Below are 21,312 nucleotides of genomic sequence, written 5' to 3'. Positions count from 1 at the left end.
TCGGCCGTTTGGGCGTGGCGAGCCTGAAGGCCTGTAAACACAGTCAGATAGACAACCCTCCCGATCGGAGTTTTTCCGAATCACGCTGAATACGTGCAAAGCACGCCTTCAGGTATTTACACTTCTTCGAAGCTGTTTGTAGTAGTTTCTTTAACGGGAGTGTCTCACCTATGGGCGAGTTAAAAAAAAATACGCCGGTGAAACCTCAAGACTAGTTGCGTCCAATAATAGTACTGGGAAGTGTCACCGCACTCGCGACCACCGCCGTCATGACAACCGCCTTGTGTACCTCCACTGGCGCGAATACAAGAACGTTTGTGATTGGCCCAGCGGGCAAGGGCCAGTTGCTGAGAAGTTGGTTGATTAAAGTTTGAACAAGTGCTTCGCATGGGTCATGTTGAAACTTGTGCTGCTCCTATTCCCAAGGCTCAAGTGCATCTCGAAAAGAGCTACTTTGGTGAACGCCATATGCAAAATTTTTTCCAAGGTGCTAGATTCTTTTTGTCAATAGAATTATATGGGCATTTGGTGGCATCTTGCGGTTAAAAAAAAATCCCAGCTTTGCTGAGGCGTTGGCGAACAGGACGAACTATGACACAGGGATCTTGGTTTTGGTGGCAAATTTCAGGTGACCGTGGGTGGGACGGTTGACAGGTTGCGCATGTACGTGTGCCAGGTCACAACTAAACGCATTGATTGTCTTTGCAAATGACTGAGTAGTTGTCTACGCACCTATTTTTCACACTGCTGTTAATGTACAATAAGATCAGGCAGCTTTCACGCAGAGCATGCGCCCTAGAGCCCAAATCACCATCACCATCACGAGTAGATGGCTTCTAGCGCCTTTATCTTGTGAAGTCTTGTCGATCCTCATTGGCTTATGTGTATCAAACTCATGATGCTCCCCTGGTGCAAATTAATCACTTGTGTTGGGCCTTAACTATTTTTTTTTCAAAAAGTCTGTTTAAGCCCCAGTCCGCCAAAAAAAATCCATCCAAACTACCAAAATCTTCCAAGCGTTATCGCGCTGGATCTCCTGTTTGAGTATGTCGAACTCAGCTCAGGTAAAAATGAACTTAACTTTCAATTGATTATGCTTGTGTAAGAAAGGTTTTTGAAGTGTGCCCCCCCCCCCCCCCTCCCAAACGTTTGTGACACCTCCCAGACACTGATGAGCTGAATCCCATGGTTGAATGTGTGGAACTCAGATCAGGTCAAAGTGCACTTAATTTTCATTTTTTTGGTTCAGTCTTTTGAAGCATGGCTGTGTGAAATGGCTTTTACAGCAAATAGTGCCTAAGAATATAGGTTGGGTTTGAAATTGATGGTGACTGTGCAAATATGCACCAAACACTGAATGTATTTATTTATTTATTTGGGGCTTCAGGACCTCCTCCCATTCCCTTCCATGAGGAGTGACACCAGACGTCAACATCTAACCCACGGTTCTTTTGAAAGGGAGGAGGGCCGGTCGCTTATGACTGCTAGTGAGTCAACAGGCTTTCTGTGTCTTGAAATGGTGGTCCGAATAATCACAGGTCAATTTCTACCTCGATCGGATTATTTCGCCGACTTACCCTGAACTGTCAATTACTCTCCTCGCTGGGGAGAGGATGCTGAATCGCGGTACGGCCAACAAGGAGATAAGGCTCAAAATCTAAACCCCAAACAGGTATTCACGACACTGAAATGCGAATGCCGCTTCAAAGTACCAGCGCATCAAAGCCACTGCCTGCCTGTTGTCAGTCGCATTGCAACGATGGAAACATGCCTTCGCGGTCAGACGAACCCCCATATCTAGATCTTGCTCAGTATTTTATTCCGTCTAGTTTAGGACACAGAGCGCCGGATGGTAAACACAACAAACCGACCGACCGGCCGGGCCATCGGAAATACACTGCTTTGTCGCCGATCTGTCATCATGTCGGGCGACCAACTAAAAATTATGTGACATTTGTGTCACCGGGTTGGGATGGAACCTAAAAAAGATACCATGGCGCCATCGGGTACGGTAAAGAGTCTTTGAAGAGAAGTCTGCTTGTGTTGTGTTACGAAATGCATGTCCATGGAGACCTAATATCTATGTATGGAGTTCTCATGTTAGGTTGTCCAGTTTGCGCTGTATTGTTTCGTCGTGTACGGTCGGTCAAAATGTACGGTCAACAGCATTTGTGACACCAAGCTTTGCTTAAGAACTAAATTTTTGTCGCCGACCTTATCCTCCCACTCGGCAGGTTTCATCACCTCTGTATGCGTTTTGTGTGATCCTTGCATGCATCTATGCGTGTCCCGCTCCGTATATGTTCGTATGCATGTTTATCCCTGGTGTCATGGATCGAAATCTATGTGAGAGATGCAGAACGCGCAATATGGTAAATGAAAGACGATATAGGGGGAGGCAGGGAGTTTGTAAACAATGATATGTTATGGTAGCGACTATTTCATTGCAATGCACAAGGCCAAAATATTTAATGACCACAAACAGGCACTCAGACCTTTTCCGTTCGTTTTTTTTTTTTGTCGTCGAGTCGCTCATTGGCTCGCAACGCCTCTGCATAACCAAATCATGGTGTTCAAATATCGCATTGATGAGGAGTGTGTTGTTCTGTTCCTTCCACCCTGTTTTAGCGCTTGATGCCGAGCTCTATCCACTATGCTAATACGATATTGATGTGCCACGAGCTAGGTGGCAGCCCTGCACCGTCAGCGGAGTCCCTGATCAAGTGGTAGGGTGCCTAGCGGGAACTATTAGTGGTGGTGATGCTGGCGGCTGCCATCCAGGGGTTAAAAAATGTTAATGCAGGATACAACATTTAAGCATGAAACATACCATCACACTTAGACCCGTTATCACTTAGTTGGCAGCATTTTCGCAGTAGTGCTGGTTAATCCCTGTCAGCTAGAACTTTCAGGCTTATCTTAAAATATTTCGTCAGAAAAATATTTAGCGTCTTGGAAAGAAATATATGTAAACGCCATAGGGAAAGGAAGAAATCAAAGCCACAATTTAATGCTTCGTTACATTCGCATGATAATAGCTTCATGTTTGCACATCTTTTTCTAAATAGAGTATTACAAGGTTTTGTACCATATATTATGCAAGCATTTTGACACATTAATGTCTAGCAAACATTATAATTATACACACGTGGGAAAAAGCAAGGCAAATGAGGTGCTTAACTTTCAGAGTGGTGAGCAGGGAGTCAAATGAGATGTCTCCCGTAGAGTCGGCTGCTTCAAATCGAACTTCTGAGCTATTCTAAAGGATTTCGAGGAAGCGAGAAAATGGGTACTACTGATCAAATCGCACGCGTCTGATGTAACAATAAGAGGAAAGTTTCCTCATAGTATAATATATATATATATATATATATATATATATATATATATATATATAATAAAACAATCAGAGAAAAGATTGTCCTCATATGAACCAGCTTGTCAGTATGCCCCTGCTCCTTACCTTACCATCAAAGTGGGTCTCAGTGCGGACCATGCATGCTGAACCAGGCGGGTTAGCCTCAGATGCGGTCTCATGGTGCCGGGCTGCGACGGCCGCCAATACTGGAGACTTTCCAATTAAGCCCCGTGGTGGGACGGCGCGACGGCGGGTCACGCTCCTGCGGACTGCTCGTTCACTCGTAAAAAGCTTTCCTGGTAAAAAAACAAACCGAAACCCTTTTCCGTGTCGCCGCTCTGTTGACTCCAGTTCCTTGCTGTCTGATACCGCGGACTTGGCTCGCAAGCAGAAAAAGCATCGCATAGGTAATGTTTCGACCATGGCTGTTACGAAGTAGTAGAAATGCCTCCCGTTGTGGAAGTAGTGCAACCACCCTTTTAAACCGTGTATCTGTCTTTTAGGCCGTATCCGGTGTCATCATGACACAAAAGCAGTTTCAGTTGATATATATATATATATATATATATATATATATATATATATATATATATATATATATATATATGCACATGAAAGGTTTTGTAGCATGCAAGAGCACACAAAGATTGCATCAGTTTCTTGCGCGGTTGTTCGATTGCTCAAATTGAATCCTGCGTGGTTTAGGGCGAGTTAAAGTCAGTTCTCCTACAGTCACTTACATTCGTTTGAACCTGCTTATGTCGCAAGGAAATACATTTCCCGTTCTTGAAGCAATGTTAGACGGTCGGACGGAAAATATTCGGACATGGCGAAATACGAGGCATACTCCTCGAGGCATCATCAACGATGCACAATCAGTGAATGGAAGTGTTCCACTTTCGTTCGGGACTTTGAACCGAAACAGCCTTATTAAAGATCTTTTTATGCAGCTCATGGCCATTCCCTTTTAAGACTTAAAACGCCCTGGTTCCTGAGCTTAAAGGTCGCCAAGATGTGGAAAGGCAATTGTGGGAGTGCATTTCAATGCCACTTAAGCATTTATTACATCACAATGACATCATGCAGATCCTGCCAATCCATACGCCATGCGGCAATCAAAGCGAATAAAAATATAATGGTCCTGTCCTTCATATATGGCGGTCATGAGCACGATTGTCAAATATGACGGCTGTCAATTGACTTTTAATCTAGGATGTGCTACGCACGATGACGTATTCAAACAATGACTTATCGAGGAGCATATTTACTAAGCAGAGAAGCTGTGTTGTCTAGAACAGCCTGTTTTACTTGAAAGCATACCATTAGTTATAAGTGAACTTGTTTCATGACACCAGATACCTGCTTCAATACCCTCAAATGTGAAACAGTTCATTCAACAGACAGTGCATCCGAACATCAGGTCAAATTACAAAACACATACAAACAATCGCTCAGCACTTTTCCAGCCAGTTTGACACCATCGCAAATTAAAGACACGACATCACCCTGCTATTATTAGTGACTGAGCAGGTTCAAAGTGAAGCATGACCTAAACTGTTTGTGTAAGTCAGTCATGTTCTCTCCGATAAAGATTTTTTTTGAGGAGTGCTTTGAACATGAGTATACCATCATTGTTCGAGGTGTTTGTTTGGACATGATTAAAGTGTCAGTGTATTTTCTGTCAGGTCAGAACGAATAGTTTTTTGATAGTGGGTTTTGCTCTGGCGCTCCTTCTGTAGCCATATTGTGATGTGTTGTGAAAGAGGTATCATAGTCATTCCAATATAGGTCATGTTGCGGAGCTGGCCGGCCCCGTGCTGGAATTTAACTTAATGCAACATAATGGTGCGCTTCAGTTGCGTTTGGTCTGCTTCCAGGCTGTCTTTCATGACAAGGCTTTAAGCTGTCCCGCCCTTGGTACACGTGACAAGTCTTATTTCAGCATCTTCGTCAGTCGGTGTGTCCTTTGTTCTGATGATGTTTTGTAAAGCATTGTCGTCCCCTAATATGGCAGGGACATTTAATGCCGATTAAATATTTGATGTGTTGGCATCTTGTCGGTTTTTTAGGGTTTGTCGATTCAAAGTAATCCTTGCGTCTTGGCTGATTGCGCTGTTCGAAACGCTGTTATTAATGAAGAATTACCTGCACCGCTAAAGTTTGTGGTGTGGTGCGCGCCGGAGTGCAACAGTGCGTGCGTGCTGCAGCTGGAGCAATATTTTAGAGCGCGTCGTGCGAACGAACGGGTGACGGCCGTGTGATAACGCTCTGAGCATTCGCCAGCCGCGTTGATGCATTTGCCAGTATCAAATGGCTTACGGTGCACCTTCGTCACCACAGGCCCGATATTTGCATCCACATCAATGTCAAAACATGGAAATGGTTGGCGACATTCAGGTCAATTGTAAATCGTAATAACGATTGCCGCCGCATAGCAGCCTACAGTTAAAAAAGGCGGAACCTCCGTCTGATGTCAGCATGTATGCCATCGGCATATCTGCACTGTATGTGCGATTCAAGGTTCAGGTTTTTGGGGACATGGTTCGCCTGCCAGCACATGTTCATACTGACAAACAAGAATCCGAGTGGTGGCCTCATTGCGACATCATCTATTTGAAGGTAGAGTTTTCCGTGTGGACAACGGAAGGGTGCCTCCGTGACACAGCATCGGGGCATTTCAAGGATGGGTCGTAGCGGTTTCAGTGGTGGCAAGGTTGGATAGAGACGCAACATTTCCCAAATTATCAGCCAACAGCCCCGACCACTCCGCCCTGCCACGTTTCAGTCAGCAGATGCCCGCTGTGCTACAATGTTGACACGCCATTTGCACGTAAATACAAATCCGTATTATTGCAATATGCATTTGGGCCTCTCACCGTTATTCTAGACCTATACGTTAAGTGTGCTTACAATGGCATGCCAGTGTCATCTAATATGTAACATCGCTTGACTACCACCAGCGATGTTGCTTAGAGAGCAGCAATCAAAGCACCAGGACAGGGGCATTTCTGATGCACTGAAGTAGATTTTAAGCGCTGAGATAACAGTGCTGTGCTACAAATAAGAAGGAAGAGTGGAATGGGCAAAAGTTGTCTACCACCGATTTGTCTATCAATTTGCGGCATTTGTCTATCACCAAAATGTACCAAACATTTCAGCCTTCTACCTGATTATAATAAAAACATCATTCGACACCGTCACAATCGCCACAATTTCATGGAAGGATCAGCGTGAGCCTCTTGTATGGTGCTCGCTGCTTTTAAGCGGACACATCATGCGACAACACCAAATAAAGCTTGAAAGAGGAAAGACGCATGGTAGCTTTAAAGTCACGCACGTGTTTCTGTGAACACTGTTCGTTTACCACCCTACAACGATCTCCGCCCTGTTGGTGTAATACTGCGCGAAACAAGGATAACTATGATATTTCCTCACCAAGATATGCCCGTTTATTGACACTATTGAGGCATTGACTTTTGGGGTTATCGACAACTGACCTCATAAGGGGTACCCGTGTGTTAACCATCGTGCTGAGAGCGAGATAAAATAGTTGTACGCATAGAAATAGGTTGCAGTCTAAAACGTAGGTCACTCAAATACAGTCTACTTTTGAATGAATGGAAACCCCAACAAAACACATGATCTTGATACATCTATCACGACGCGTGACGATGCACCTGGCAGGGGTGAGTGTCGGACCAGCATATGCGCAAGACCCACCGTGAAATACTCCTTCACCCTGACCTAACTGGATACGCACTGATTCTAAAGTCATATCCAAACAAACTTTTACACCTTCTTAAGCCATTCCCATCAGAAAAAGAATGCGTGACGTAGTTTAAGGGAGGATTTAGTTCGAACGGTCGATCAAGCGCGCAAGAAACCACTTGTACACTTGTTTGTATGTACACTTGCCCTTACTTATAACAAACCTGCATTTAGGAAAGCATGCTGCCTAAATACATGCATATATATATATATATATATATATATATATATATATATATATATATATATATATATATATATATGTGTGTGTGTGTGTGTGTGTGTGTGTGTGTGTGTGTGCGTGTGTCGCGCGCGCGCGTGTGTAGCCCCCGTCCCTACGAATTCGGGAACTGCATAGGGAAACATGATGCGACGTTTTGCAGACATCTGAGTGGACGCACATTTGGCCGCCATGGTGGGTTTGTGGTCGATAAGATATATTATTTAATCGTCTGATGCATATTCGGGGTGTTTCTTCCGAAGCACGTTTTGCACACCTAGTCTTCACATGCCAGTGTAATCAAAATATCATATTTCCACCGTGGTTTGGAAAAAACATCCAATGACACGGCCTAATCAACGAAAGTATTTTAAAGCCTCAGAAATGCGAGGAACTTTTCCAAGTTTCATCTGGGTCACAAACGGCTTAAAATGAATATAACACGGCGGCATGCTCATTGTTCCGCGGATTGCGAGCGTGCTTCCGTCTGCGAATGCCGCAGTATATGTGGATACGACGATGTTTTTCTGTCGGCCCGCCGGGGTCAGCTGTTTTGCAAGCTGGTCGGTCTGTACTTGGCCAGAGCCGTAGGACACGGCCGCAATTGATGGCCAACGGACGCACAACACGTCAGGCCTCGTTCGCCAGCCAGGCTTGAATCGATCACCGCGCTCGTGAGTTTGGATATTGGGGTGTCGCAGGTTTGAAGCAACGCATATTTTAAACTGCGTTTTTTATTAGTTTGTTTGTGTCATTTTTTATCTGATGATGTTGATAAGCAAGCCTCAAAACGTGTAAATCACTGCGAGTGATTTAATTTTGCGCTGTGTGGCCCGCTTTGTGTGTCGCTACACTTTTGTCAATGTTTGCCATTTGACGCTGGCATTGCTGAACCACAAGGAAGAGAAAAGTCATCGAGGTACGGATTGGCTTCTGAAAAGGCATCTGTTTCACTTAGCAAACAAAACAAAACAAAGTTTCTGCAGCCGGTGTGAAGCATTTCAGAACGTAGTTTATTCCACCGCATCTCCCTTAAAACGTCCAACGAGTTTCGGTCTTTTCGCAGAACTCGTCATTTCGAATGTAGATTGATTGAGTCGAAGAATCGATTCGGTCCGCCAAGAGCGCGCTAGCTGAATCTCGTGGACAAAGAGGTTTTTGTGTCATGGTTGTGTAAATCGTGAAGGAAGCACTCCACCGGCTTAAGCCTGAATAGGCGGAGGCCTCTCATTGGCTACGTGTTTGCAATTTCATCACCACGTTAAAAGCAATCGAAAAGTGATGAAAAGAGCGATGTTATTTATATCTGCACGGTGAGCATGACCGTTCAGTCTGCATGTTGTGGTATAAGCTGATGCTGACTGGACTGCCTGTCGTGCGTGACATGTACCTGCCGCGCGTGACGCATACCTGTCGTGCGCGACACATGTCATCCTACGGGACACGTGTCATCGTGCGTGACACGCGACTCCAGGCGCACATTCCAACATTTTCAGCCAGATGCAGGCACCGACCATGTGACCTGTATCCAGCAACGATTTGGTGCTGGTAACCAAGCGGGCGCTAGTAAACATTCGTTAGCACGCAAGCACCCATTATTGGACAGTTTCAGAAACCATCTGTTCAACCCATGTTATGTTTCGAAAGCTGCAAGCCAAATGTTACAGCGCTTATTGGCCACAGTTCCTCTTGATCTAACCGCACTGAAATGATAGGAGATCGGAAGCAGTAAACGCGCGTGCATAAATATTGCAAAAGCTTTATGGAGCATCAGTGCACATAAAGCGGAGCCATGGGAGAGATGCCGAACGGCGTGGCGAAGAGGTGGTGACGTCTTGGAGGTAATAACGAGCGAAAGTGGCAGCGGGTAGAAATGTGCGGACGCAGGACGGTTATGGGCATGGAAGTCTTACTGTAAAGTCTTTGTCTGGTGCACCGATTTGCCATATGATAGTAGAGATTGTCCCACATTTGAATATATTGAAGGAAGCATCACATAAGATGAAATAAGCTTACTTATATCTATTGGTACACTCCAGAGTGGAAAAAATTGCTGTAGACAACACAGCTTCTCTAGTAGATGTGCTCCTCAATGTGTCGTTGTTGGATTTGGTCATCGTGCCTTGCACAACATTAATTGAGAGCCAATTGACGGCTGTCATGTCTGGAGATTGTGGTCACGGCCAGATGTTAACGACTGGAAGTTATATCATAAATGGCCCCGAACGCCGCATAGCAGATTAGATGGCATTGTTACAATTACGTTGTTATGACGTCATGGATTGCTGGGTGAACTTGAAAAAGTCTGCATGAAATAGTCTGTACATCCTCGCAAGCGTGTAGCACAGTAACAAGAGTGGTGTAGGTCTTAAGAAAGGCAGGATGTGAGTTACACCGAATGATCTTCAAGATGGCTTCATCAGTTCAAAATCCCCTCACAAATGTAGAACCCTTCCTTTAAGCAATGTTTACCACCTGCCCCAGTTTCTGTTTTAAAGGTAGCTATTCCAGGTACCACATTTATCTTGCCGTCTGTTCATGTTTGCATGAAGTGATGGGATACTCTGTTCTGCAAGCCCATTATCCCCGAAGGAGCATTGCCATAGGAAATCGATGGCCAGGACGTTGCTTAGGTGCTTTTCCACCACAGGAGGCACGGTCCCAGCGGTGTTCTTAAGCAATAGCTGGGGAGACGAGCAGTTTCAGAACTTTCTGTCGGAACCTTACACGTTTAGCGACAGCTCCCAGCATAATCCAATCTTTCTGCTGTTGCACCGCACCGTTTCCGCTCTCAACGAAATCCAAATCCTTTGAAGGAGAAAGATGTGGAGCTGTCCTTCATTGTAGTCTGCGGTCAAGAGCATCCACGCCTTTTCTGTAGCTAAAACCCACTCCAAAGGTATCGCCCTAGCATTGAGCTCAAAATGTACATCTGTTGTAGTTAATACCACTTCACTGATAGTATTTGGAAAGGATTATTGTTATTTATGCGTACCATGCGCTATTGAAATGCATGCTTTCATTATGCTTGCACGCTTTCACCGAGCATGCTGTTTTCTCTCTCTCTCTCTCTCTCTCTCTCTCTCTCTCTTCGCAGCACGACTCACCCAGCACTTGGTAAAGTTCATGAATGCAAATGAGTTTATTCGCAATATCCACGATACCAACGGGGAGGCCCTTTCGGAAGCCGCTAGTGTCAATCGGTGAAACGGTTCTTTGCGATAACTACGTCTTTCTGAGACTGATTGCTTTCGCACCTGCTGACGGTATATTTGGCATTAACGTAGATGCGTCCATGCATGTCGATTTTTCCCATCAGCATTTCATACACCGTAAAGAGGGCCAATGAGATCGGCTAACCCATACACAGCACACCGAATCATACCGTCCCATCACCATTACCGATCTCTCTCAGGCTAAAACTCTTTTTCTCTCTCTTCTAGGTGTACACAATGCACCAGTTCGCTTCAAAGGTTACATAGAAGTAGAGCATGTGCTTTTTTCCGGAAATTGCCTCGAATGGTTCGAGTGGCTGGTATGGGGGGGTCTTCTGATCAGAAAACTCTCTGTGTAGATGGTTTGAAGTATATCTGTGAAAGTAAGTCACGCGTGCCCGAGCACGACATCCAACTTGTGCCGTTGAGAGCCACGGGATTATTTTGCTTCCGTCATTTTGGGCGCACAGGATGGCGTTAGCGCCATACAATGCTATGGCATTGTAGGTATTGTCCCGCCCTGGGCCAGGACAATACCTACCGTTAGCTGCCACCTGACTTGTCTGTCAGTCGGGCGAGAAGACTGGCTGGCTCTTAAACGTTTACCCAACGCCGCTGAATGGCGAGCATCTTTTCCCTTTCCACGCGCATGCTTCCCTTTGTCCCGAAAGCGGTCGCAATAACGGTGGTAGTAATGGTAAAAACAAAGTTGTTTCTCTAATGGGAGCGATGATGAAAGTGAGCAGGAATAGCTATCTGGGGATTCTGTTGGATGAAGAATTACGCATCGGCTGTTACTACGCATTCATGATGTACATTGGCGATGTTCTCTGCTATTCACGCCCACACCCGCATCGTACCATCGGAAAATGCATTTTGCACCTAGCGTTACCCGAGATGGTCTTGCAATACCAGTTCTAGCACTTCGCACTCAAACTAAACGTGCATTATCTTGTATTGTATCAGGTTGCTATGAGTTCCAAATACCCACTGAAATATCGTGGTTCTGTGATCCTAAGTGACCTGTCTTACTACAACATGACCTGACGTGGTTCGGTTGGACAGAGGTTAGGTAGAGGCAGAAGGTGCGCTTGCGATGAATTCCAAACACCCACTGAAAGATCGTGGCTCTGTGATCCTAAGTGATCTGTCTTACTATCATCGCTCCACGTTAAATGCAGCGCCATCGTCTGATGCAACCCATCTTCTCCTTGACTTGTGCGCGGCTCCCCCCCCCCCCTCCCCCCCCCTCCGGATGCTGCTGCAGGAGCTGGCCGACCCGTCTCCCGCTGTCAGCGCAGCTGGCGCACCCATGCATGAAGGCGATATTCGTAGGCAGGTTCAGCCACGCGCCAATCTGTCCAGTTTCTTTTGACATCCAGCAGCATTTAGAGCACATCCTCCACACCAAGAAAATCGTCCCACCCGACCAATTTGTTCCATGATTCTGTTTCCAACCTACACGGCCCTGGAACGACCCAGGTCATACTGACGCAATGAGCGACTCGGACTCAACTGGTCATCCTTCCTTACAACGCCGACATATCAGTGCCCGACGGGGCAGCGGCAATCGCTGGCCGAACAGCTCCTGTGATTGTGGCAAATGGCCGCCGGCGATCTAACGCTTAGGCTATTTTACGACTTTCGTGTGGATACGGATCCAGCCGGAAACGATTGGATCCAACCGTTTCACGTATCGTCTCCTTGTTTCATGTCTGCTGTTGTTTCGCTTGACACTTGCAACGTTAGCAATAGCAATAGCAACACCGCACCCGAGACTCGGAAGTAGAGGAAAAACCGTTGATATCGGACATGCTACGAACCATTCCATTTGCATTTATGAACTTACCATGGGATGGATGTGTCGTTTGGAAAGAAGAGCATTCCAATGCGCAAGTGGATTGTCGGCGCTGTCTTACTTTACTTGTACATTAGTGCATTACGACTGCGTTCACACACTGACGTTGACCGGGTGCTATGATTTGGCTCTCGGAAGTATCGGACAGCTGTGGCCTGTAGCGGCTGCGACTGCGGCTCACCCGGCATGAGACGTCTGAAATGAAACGTACGAACAGATGTCCGCTGAAATGAAACGTACGAACAGAAACGTACGGAAATGAAACGTACTAACAGAAACGTACGGAAATGAAACGTGCGAACAGATGTCCGCTACTAAAGATTTTGCGAATGCTTCGAGGATAAGGTGATTTAAAAAGGAAGCGTGTCAACATCCATTCTGACACCATACACAAACGTGTCATGTCCAACCAACAAAACAATAGTGCATAAGAAGTAGTATGATCGTTTCTCGAAAAAAACAGCGATCAAACACGCGAGAGGCATAAATCAGTTAGTTCGCTAGTTCAACGTTTGTCCGTGGCACTGCGACACAAAGTCATCCAACCGAAGATGAAAGAACTTTCAGATGCTCAATGCTTTGAATTTATGAATCTATCCGATTTTGTGGGATCTCACGCGTTTCTTTTCCTGTTACCTGCCAGCGCATTGTGTGTTTTGTAACTTCTGTGTTATTGCATACCTTGCATTTTGCATTATCTTGATGTCGTTCACGTCCATTGCTATGTTTCTGTGCTTGCCCTGAGCACAGCAATTTGGAGTTTAGCTACCTTTTGCTCATCATAACCTGTCACCTGTAACACATTTGAGTTCCAAACAAATCGAATTGTGTTCACACCCGTGGCAATTATGTTCCTCTCGGCGCATTGCTAGGCTAGCAACATTGCCTTTTGTACAGTAGGCACGCGTTGCTGCAGAGGCTGCTCAATGACTTTCTGCTACACCACACGAAGATGCCCTACCCTGCCCTACACTACACTGCTGCTGCATGCTAGTACGTTATCAATACTCTCTGCCGGTCCGAGGTGGTGGACAGTAACCTAGCGAACCCTTCCAGGAAAGCCATCAAAGCGACGGCGATTCTGTTTCCACTTCTGGGCATCACCAACCTCTTCTTCTTCATCCGGCCTTCGGAAAAGGACTCGCGCTACCAGGTGTACCTCATCACCAACTCGGTGCTCCACTCCCTGCAGGTTAGTCCAGTAGTTTTGAGGTGCTTTCCAGCTGCGAAGTGTCCAAATGCTGCAGTCGTGATGGGCGGGAATGATGCTACCAGCAGAAGCTCGCTTTCTCGCCAATAAGCGCCGACTGATGCCCACTCGCAGCTCCGGCCTGCAGTGGTGCTGGTGAGCCCATCACATTTGTCACCGTGGACTGGGACCGATGTCTGCAGCTCGTGCCTCGTCATTAGGCGAGGGATTTATCATGCAGACCGCTTGAATGGGGGAGCGTAAATCACAGCACTTCGCTGTCCAATCTCGTGTCATCCGCAGCCATAAATCTGGCGTGATCTTGTCAAGTCGCCACGCCACGCCCTGCCGCGGCACGGGGCGTATTTTAACTCCTGGCAATTTCCGGGAATTACGCCTCGGCCCCGCCCGGCCTCGATAGCAACCGCAGCTTAACACTCGTGAGAACACCCCATCTGTGTGTAGACACCTCTTAAGTACCCGATTGTAATTCCGTTTCAAAAGGGAGACTCACAAGAGGCGAACTCGGGTCGTAGTGTTCAGATCCAGGCTTGCGTTGCTGACTTGAATGACCAACAAAACCTTGGGGAATTTGTCATCTCGCTGGCTTTACGGTGGCCATGTGGATTGCTTTCAATCAACAATATAGCTGGCAGTCTGTTAGATCTGGATGTAGCGCATCGATCAAACCCCTAAACCTTTAACAGCTTTGGTCACTCTGTGTGGAAACAACGAGGACAAAATAGTGTGCGGCTAATAGGACGTGGTGTCATGGCCTGTGAGTTATGGACCGAACTTTGAGGGGCTGCAGCGCATAAATAGTCGCACAGCCTTTAGCAAATCGAAAAACGGCAGCTGCAAATCATGCTTGACACCAGTGAAGCTGACAGCGTGTCACATGCCACGCACTACATTACTTACGTCAAACAAGCCCAAAGGTTGATTTTTGGCCTATCTCATATCCGCTTATGGCCACGTGAACTCACGGAAGGGGGGGGGGGGGGTTACGCGGGGATGGGGAGGGCGCTGTTTCAGCTGATTAGTTACCATGACAGTTATTCTCGAGCTCAATTTTTGTGTTGTTATGTGGCGCCCCTTGCGGTCAAGGCTAATTTTCCCTGGTTTGGAGAGGCGAACGCTAGGCTTTTTCTGGCGTTGGGGGGGGGGGGGGGGGGGGCCGCCCCTCCCCCATCCCCGGCCACCGTATTCGTGTTATTGTTCGATATTTAGCATTTCCAAGAGCACCCTACACATTGATATATTTATGTGCACATTGCACACTGCATTGTTTCTTGCAATCAAAGGACATTTTCCTTGGAGGATGGTAACAGTGAGACCAGTTTTGGGAACGTGTTGGCAATTGTGATGGCGTATTCTATTGGCCTTTCAAAAAAATTCTCGAGATAGATTTTGTGGACGATATGAGCGTCTTTTCGAGAACTACAAATGTAAAAGAACGGACAAATTTTGTCATGTTTTGTTTTTTTGAACTCGCAGCAGCGCTATGATCTTAGGTGTTTTTATGTTGTAAATTAGGTGCCGCTTAACGCGCTGCCGGGCTTGGAGGCGCCAGTGCCCTCTCAAAAGGCTAAAGTTCAAGTAGAAATTCGCGTGGTTATTGTAGCTTAGTTGCACTGTACCGAGACCTCCCGACAAAATGAGCGATATCCGATGATATTAACAGATCAAAGTTCTTATGCTGAGTTATCAACTTTTATTATACCAAAGGGTCTGTATAATTGCGGGTATACTGAATGTCGATTAATCAGTGTAAGCACTCCCAACTCACAACACCGAAACATTGGGAGCTGGAAGCCTTTCTTGCAGATATCAAGATGTCAGATGAATCGGTAGAATGAGCATCTATTTATGGAATGCGACAATATTCTTATCGTCACGCCCGATCTCTTAGATTAAGCTGTCTTGCCATGAACGATGGATGCATTACACCTTAGTCACGAACACGCATAGCGCAGGTTCAAGTTTGCTACAACACGCAGCCAGCCGTTTTATGGTAATAGTCGGCAGTAACCGAGCGTTTCGTGCTCTGCGTGTTGGGGGCCTTTCAATTTCACGCTCCCCTCGTGACTCCATCCTTTGTTCCACAAACACATATAGAGTTCCGCGCCTTTAGTCCGTCCCTGGTCCCGTCCCCACCTCTGGAGCCGCCCTTCGATCCATCCCCGCACCACCGAAGACACGGATGCCGCTGAGTGTCAGGTAATAGTGTTCTCAGAAGTCAGGCCGATTTTAGCGCTGAGTCGGTCTCAAAGGAGAGGCGTTCAGGTCCTAGCATTCAACGAGGTCTAGTCATTAACTATGACGCCTGCGACTCTCATGAACATTTTGGCGCATGTACTTTCACGATGCTTGTGAAGTTGCCCTAAACACGCGTAGTCACGGACTTGCAAAATAAGCCTGCAACAGCTAAAGCAACAATTGCGGTATGACGTTGTGCTTACGTGTCACTCGCGTGTTACTTTCTTTTAGAAGTCGCACGTTGAGTAGAATCTTAACATCGAAAGGCCATGCCTTTGTGCACGAGTTCTTTGCCGTCATGCATGGGCTGTTGAGTTTCAATGCATCCTAACTCTAATGGCCACTCCGGCCTCCTGTCTTTTCCGTCAACCAGCGTTCGTGGCGCGAAGTTCGCTCTGGCAGACTGCTCTTTGCCGCGTTATGCCAGCGGCAGCTGAATGCCGGTCTCTGCTGTAAACAAAGCGAACAAGGCGGAGAAACTTTCACCAATTAGGCCGAATTAGGTGTTATTACGAGTGCATCACAACTTTTCCTCAACAACTTGAGGTTGAGCGCGCCAGTGATGTACTTGACCGCAGCTCACAGGGAATGGATTGGGACGGAAGACGGTAATAAATGAATCTAGACAACTCAAATGACTGCGGCCACATCAAACAGAGTGACTGTAATAATGATGCAATTAGGTTTCAGCATGTTTACCTGGGATTAATGTAAAACTGCGAAAATGGCTACAAACCCCTATTACGATGTTGCTTTTAAGCACAAGAAAACTCTTAACGACGTGAGTGGGTGGAAGAAGACGTACTAATAAGCGAGATCCCTCTAATCCTCATGAAAGCTCTTTGATTCGCTTCAGATTCCTAAACGTACGTTTCATCGTTGGGTTAACTGTTTGCGCTGTCTTTCAGGGAATATTCGTCTCGATCCTGTATTGTTTCCTGAATTCGGAGGTGCGCATAGCCATCAAGAAAAAGTACTACCGGGTAATGGCGATGCGGAGCAGCAACCGGTGGTCTCCCAAGAACTCGTGTCGCACGTCAACCATGTTCGTGTCACAGGCCGACCGGCTGTGTTGCCGACAGCAGAAGTGGACCACCAGCTGCAGGGAGACGAGCCCGGCAGCTGCCAACGCTGCCAGCAGCTGGCCGGGCTGCCAGCCGCAGGGCGAGACCGAGATCTGAGACCGCCACCCTCCGGTTGAACCGAGATCTGAGACCGCCGCCCATTGGGTTGAACTGAGATCTGAGCTCTCCGCCGTCTTTGTTGGGCTCAGATTTGACATCGCCGCTCACTGCGATGCAGCGAGGCCTGTGGCCGCCGCTCGCTGTAGTGAACTGAGGTCTGAGATTGCTGCTGCTTCTGATGGCTCAATATCAGAGACCACCGCTCTGCGACGAACGAATGCCGGGTGACGCGTCTGCCTCGATGGAAAAAGGCAGAATCACCAATACGTCATTTTCTCTGTGATGTGGCGGAGGCACGGACGGTGGATATCCCGGGTTGCACACCGTGAGGTGGAATGGTCTTGAATGACAGTGAAGCAACGGCTCGATCTTCGGGGGAGAAATAGAGCCTGAATACTCTGGGGAATCGCTATGTTTCTCCCTCTAACTCGGGGCTTAACTCAACCCTAGATGGGCAACGTGATCCCATTGCTTCGCTTCCCGTCCCCATTAACCTGACTGACGAATTGTGCGCTGAGAGAAGATCATGAGCCCTGAATGTTCTCCGTGTCGTGCTGCGCTGAACGTTATCAGTTATCACAGTTGTCACAGTATGCACAGTGCGCCTCGCCAGACGCGGTGTCGGTACGCAGCGCGCCTCGCGTGCGCCTGTGAGCGACAGGAACGGTCACGTGTGGTTACCCGCCGGGGAAATGTGGACGCTGATGACGATAACGCAAGCGACTCAAGCCAGGAACCCTGCGGTGGTGCCCGTTAATCGAATATGCTTCATGGCAGCGACCGCCTCGCGTCCCCCGTTGACGTTTGGTGTTGTCTTTGTTGGATATGATGTGCAGACTTGTGAGGCAGCCTCGGCCGTCGATGTCTTTTTCTCTTGTGAGGGGTGGGCGAGCGGGGCTGCTTCTAGTCGTGTCGTCCGCTGGCAAGTGGGACAGATATGGCTGGGGTGCGCGGTAGGGCGGTGTCCGCCTGCAGTTACGTCGAATATTGGACTCTCTGGCCTTGCGCAATAGGTACTTATACATAAATCCTTTTTCCTTCCCCACCTTTCCAGCTCTGTCGTAGTTTTTACTGTCAGTCTTGTTTTAATATAATACCGCGCAACCTCAGTATTTGCAGTCCATTTAGCGACAAAAGACTTTTGCCCGCTTGGCTTGCGGTAACTCGACTTGAGAACCGAAACATAAATGCAAATTCAGCTATGGCAGTGCTCTATGGCGAAGCCAATCATATTAAGTGGCGAGGGGTGGCCACCACTATGCCGATATTGGACTTCAATCATGTAGATATGCCCCACTTTGTATTCAGCCCTCCACTGACCGGCAAGAGAAAGCCTTTGTTGTTTGCTCTGGTACCGTAATCAAACGTAAGCCCAGCTTAGTGAATGACGTTGCGTCGTTTTGGATTCGAGGCCTGCCAAGTAGGAGCCCCTATTCACCTGTCTGTCCGGCCTGACCACCATTTTGTCACGTGGCCACGTCTTGCCGACTGTCGCTGGCCTATTCTCTTATTGTTGGTGCTGCGAGCGTTTCGCGACGAGGCAGAGGACTGTCGCATCTCTTGCTATGTATATGACCGCCTCTGATCACTGCACGCGGACGCAGTTGTCGCTGCGCGAGCGACGACAGGCTCTCCTCCGGCGTTGGTTGTTAGTGAAGGTTAACTATCTCTTCTCCACATACTGCCACGTGCCATTGTTTTGGTATAGAACATTGGCTGCTATTTGCCGTCATCATGCGTCCTAAATACTTCGTTTATGATGGAAGGACACAAGGATATAAAGGGAACATGCCGCAATATCAATATTATGAATGTTAACTTCCGTACACCGCGCGACCAAGTCATTGTGAAATTATCCGGTTTATATAGGTGGTCATGGAGTAGTTACTTATGTCGTATAGAACATGAGGCCTGACGGATCATTGGTAATCATGCTGTGCCATTGAACAGCCTCAATAGCGGGCAGGCCACGTACGTGTAGCGTACTGTGCACACAATGACGAATTCGCTTAGTGTCTTTCTAAAACCCATAGCCAAAGTGGGCAAAGGATTGCGAACTGAACTGGCGGAGCATGTTATAGTAAGGGCATCTATTACCGATTTGCGCTCTGCAGTCAACTAAACTTGTTCAGCACGAAAATGCATCACACCACGGCTCAAGGTCTGAGAGGCTTTCGGGTGCCCAATTGCACCAGGTCTGTTGAATGTTTGCTTACATGCCTACCCCGGGGGTCCTCTCGGATGATCATAATTAGATCATGTGCTCGCTTCCGCTCCGCTCCGCTCTCACTGCCACACTTCATTGGGCAGTTTGTCAGCTCACTGCAGCTAATCGGAGCGTTCAGTTCTGTTTGCTGCACTCAAACACACAGCCAATTACCAAGGCACGTATCCAAATGTTCTCTAAAACCCGTTAGTGTACCTCCGGACGGAGCCGGCAGCTGTCTGCTGACGGTCTGTCCCGGCCCGGCCGTGCGGCGCCCAGGCGGCAGCCGCGGGCTCCTGCGCGAGCGACGGCCTGTCCCGGCCCGGCCGTATGACGGCCGCCGCGGGCTCTTGCGCGAGCGACGGCCTGTGCCGGCCCGGCTGTGCCGCGGTCCGGCGGCAGCCGCGGGATCCTGCGCGGCGACGGCCTGTCCCGGCCCGGCCGTAAGGCGGCCGCCGCGGGATCCTGCGCGAGCGACGGCCCGTCCCGGTCCGGCCGCCCGGCGGTCGGCGGCAGCCGCGGGATCCTGCGCGGACGACGGCCTGTCCCGGCCCCGCCCGGTCCCCGGCAGCCGCGGGCTCCTGCGCGAGCGGCGGCCTGTCCCCCCGGGCGCCCGGCGGTCCGGCGGCAGCCGCGGGCTCCGGCGCGGCCGAGCCGGGACGGCGCTTCGCGCGCGGGGCCAGGCGGGGCTCCGCACATGGGGAGTGTGCCCGAGCCCCGCCCCGCCGCCTCTGCCGTCCGCGGCAACGGCGCGGCGGCCGTGGCGCTGTGTCGGGCCGCCGATGTGTCGCCAGCGACCCACCTGCGAGTGGGCCAACATGTGCTAGCCGTAGGTGTATGCTGTGTGTAAAATAAACGTATAACGGCCGCTGACGCCTTCCATCGCGCGCTGAAGTTAAAACGAAATCGAAGTGGTCCGGACGGAGGTGTCGTTTGCCAGGGAGCCGCGCGTCGCTCAGCTGTCATTCGCCTGCCACTTGGTGTCTGAAAGGCTACACAGCGCAGAAATCTTGTGCACTCAAAGCGCGTAGTAACCCGCATTAAGCCCGTGTGCAGTTCATGGCTTTCTGAAAAACACATATGACACCCGAGCTGCTACGCTGCTGGGCATGGACGTCCTTGCCATTTCTTGGCGTATGGTGTCGCGTTACAACTGCTGGCGACAATTTTGTGCGCAGAAGTTCGGTCGGCGACAAAAAATCACCACCCCTGACTGCGTCTTTCATTGCTTGAGACAACTCTTACGTTTAAAAATAATTCTAGTATCGATCCTGTCCTCAGAAAATGGGTAGGCGACCAATACCTCCCGGATGGTGTCGCGGCAAGAGTCCCAAGAGCCGTGTTAAGGTCATTCACTCTGGAAACGACCTCATCCTAGGACATTACCCGGGCTAGCCCTTATTGCATGTCCCTCTGGGTCGCACCAGATCTACCGGCTGTTTCCAGAATGAATGGCTCGCTAGGTTGATCTTAATGTGTAGACATGGTACGTTTGTTTCATAGGAAACCGCATATTCTTGCGTGGAATATGGAATATTTTATAATATATCTGTTTCATGCGTGCGAGAAAAGCGAGAATGCGAGAAAAGAAAGAGATGAAGATATAAATATGTTGATATTTCGGCAGGATGCCTTGAACGAAACGAATAACAGAAGTTACTTCGCTCCTGCTATTCGTTTCGATAAAGACATGTTGCCGAAATATCAACACATTATATCTCCGTTCCCCTGGTTTTTCTCCGAGGATTAAAGCCCCATTTCTTCTGTTTTATCTATGCAAATCTATTCTTATCACGGGGCACTATGACCGAAGCAGATGCCGCACCTTCATAACGCAAGGTGGTCATGAGGTGCCGTGCTTGGACACCGGTTATACAGAAAAGGCTTCGTGAAGAAATGGTCGTGGCCAGTAAAATAACGACAGCAACATATCAAGGGCTCGGCAGGCAATTCCCCATCACCACTTCACTTATGAAGTTATCACTCTACTTCAGTTATGGAATCATCACTCCACTTAAATTCCGGAATCTAATTAAGCCAAACGATATGAGATGT

At 48.2% G+C, this 21,312-nt stretch overlaps 1 protein-coding gene across 1 annotated transcript in view; it reads left to right on the top strand.

The window, feature by feature from the left end:
- LOC119097217 (corticotropin-releasing factor receptor 1) overlaps window positions 1-17,705 on the top strand; it is a 28,053-nt gene extending 10,348 nt beyond the window's left edge. The window contains exons 5-7 of the mRNA XM_037220271.1: window positions 13,476-13,611; window positions 16,776-16,980; window positions 17,665-17,705. Of these exons, the coding sequence (XP_037076166.1) occupies window positions 13,476-13,611; window positions 16,776-16,980; window positions 17,665-17,705 (382 nt within the window). The remainder of the gene's footprint in view (window positions 1-13,475; window positions 13,612-16,775; window positions 16,981-17,664) is intronic.
- Window positions 17,706-21,312: the final 3,607 nt, after the last annotated feature.

Source organism: Pollicipes pollicipes, unplaced genomic scaffold, assembly GCF_011947565.3.
Source record: "Pollicipes pollicipes isolate AB1234 unplaced genomic scaffold, Ppol_2.1 Scaffold_4295;HRSCAF=5057_pilon_pilon_pilon, whole genome shotgun sequence".
NCBI classification, from domain to species: Eukaryota; Metazoa; Arthropoda; class Thecostraca; order Pollicipedomorpha; family Pollicipedidae; genus Pollicipes; species Pollicipes pollicipes.
This window is presented reverse-complemented; position numbering and strand designations above follow the sequence as displayed.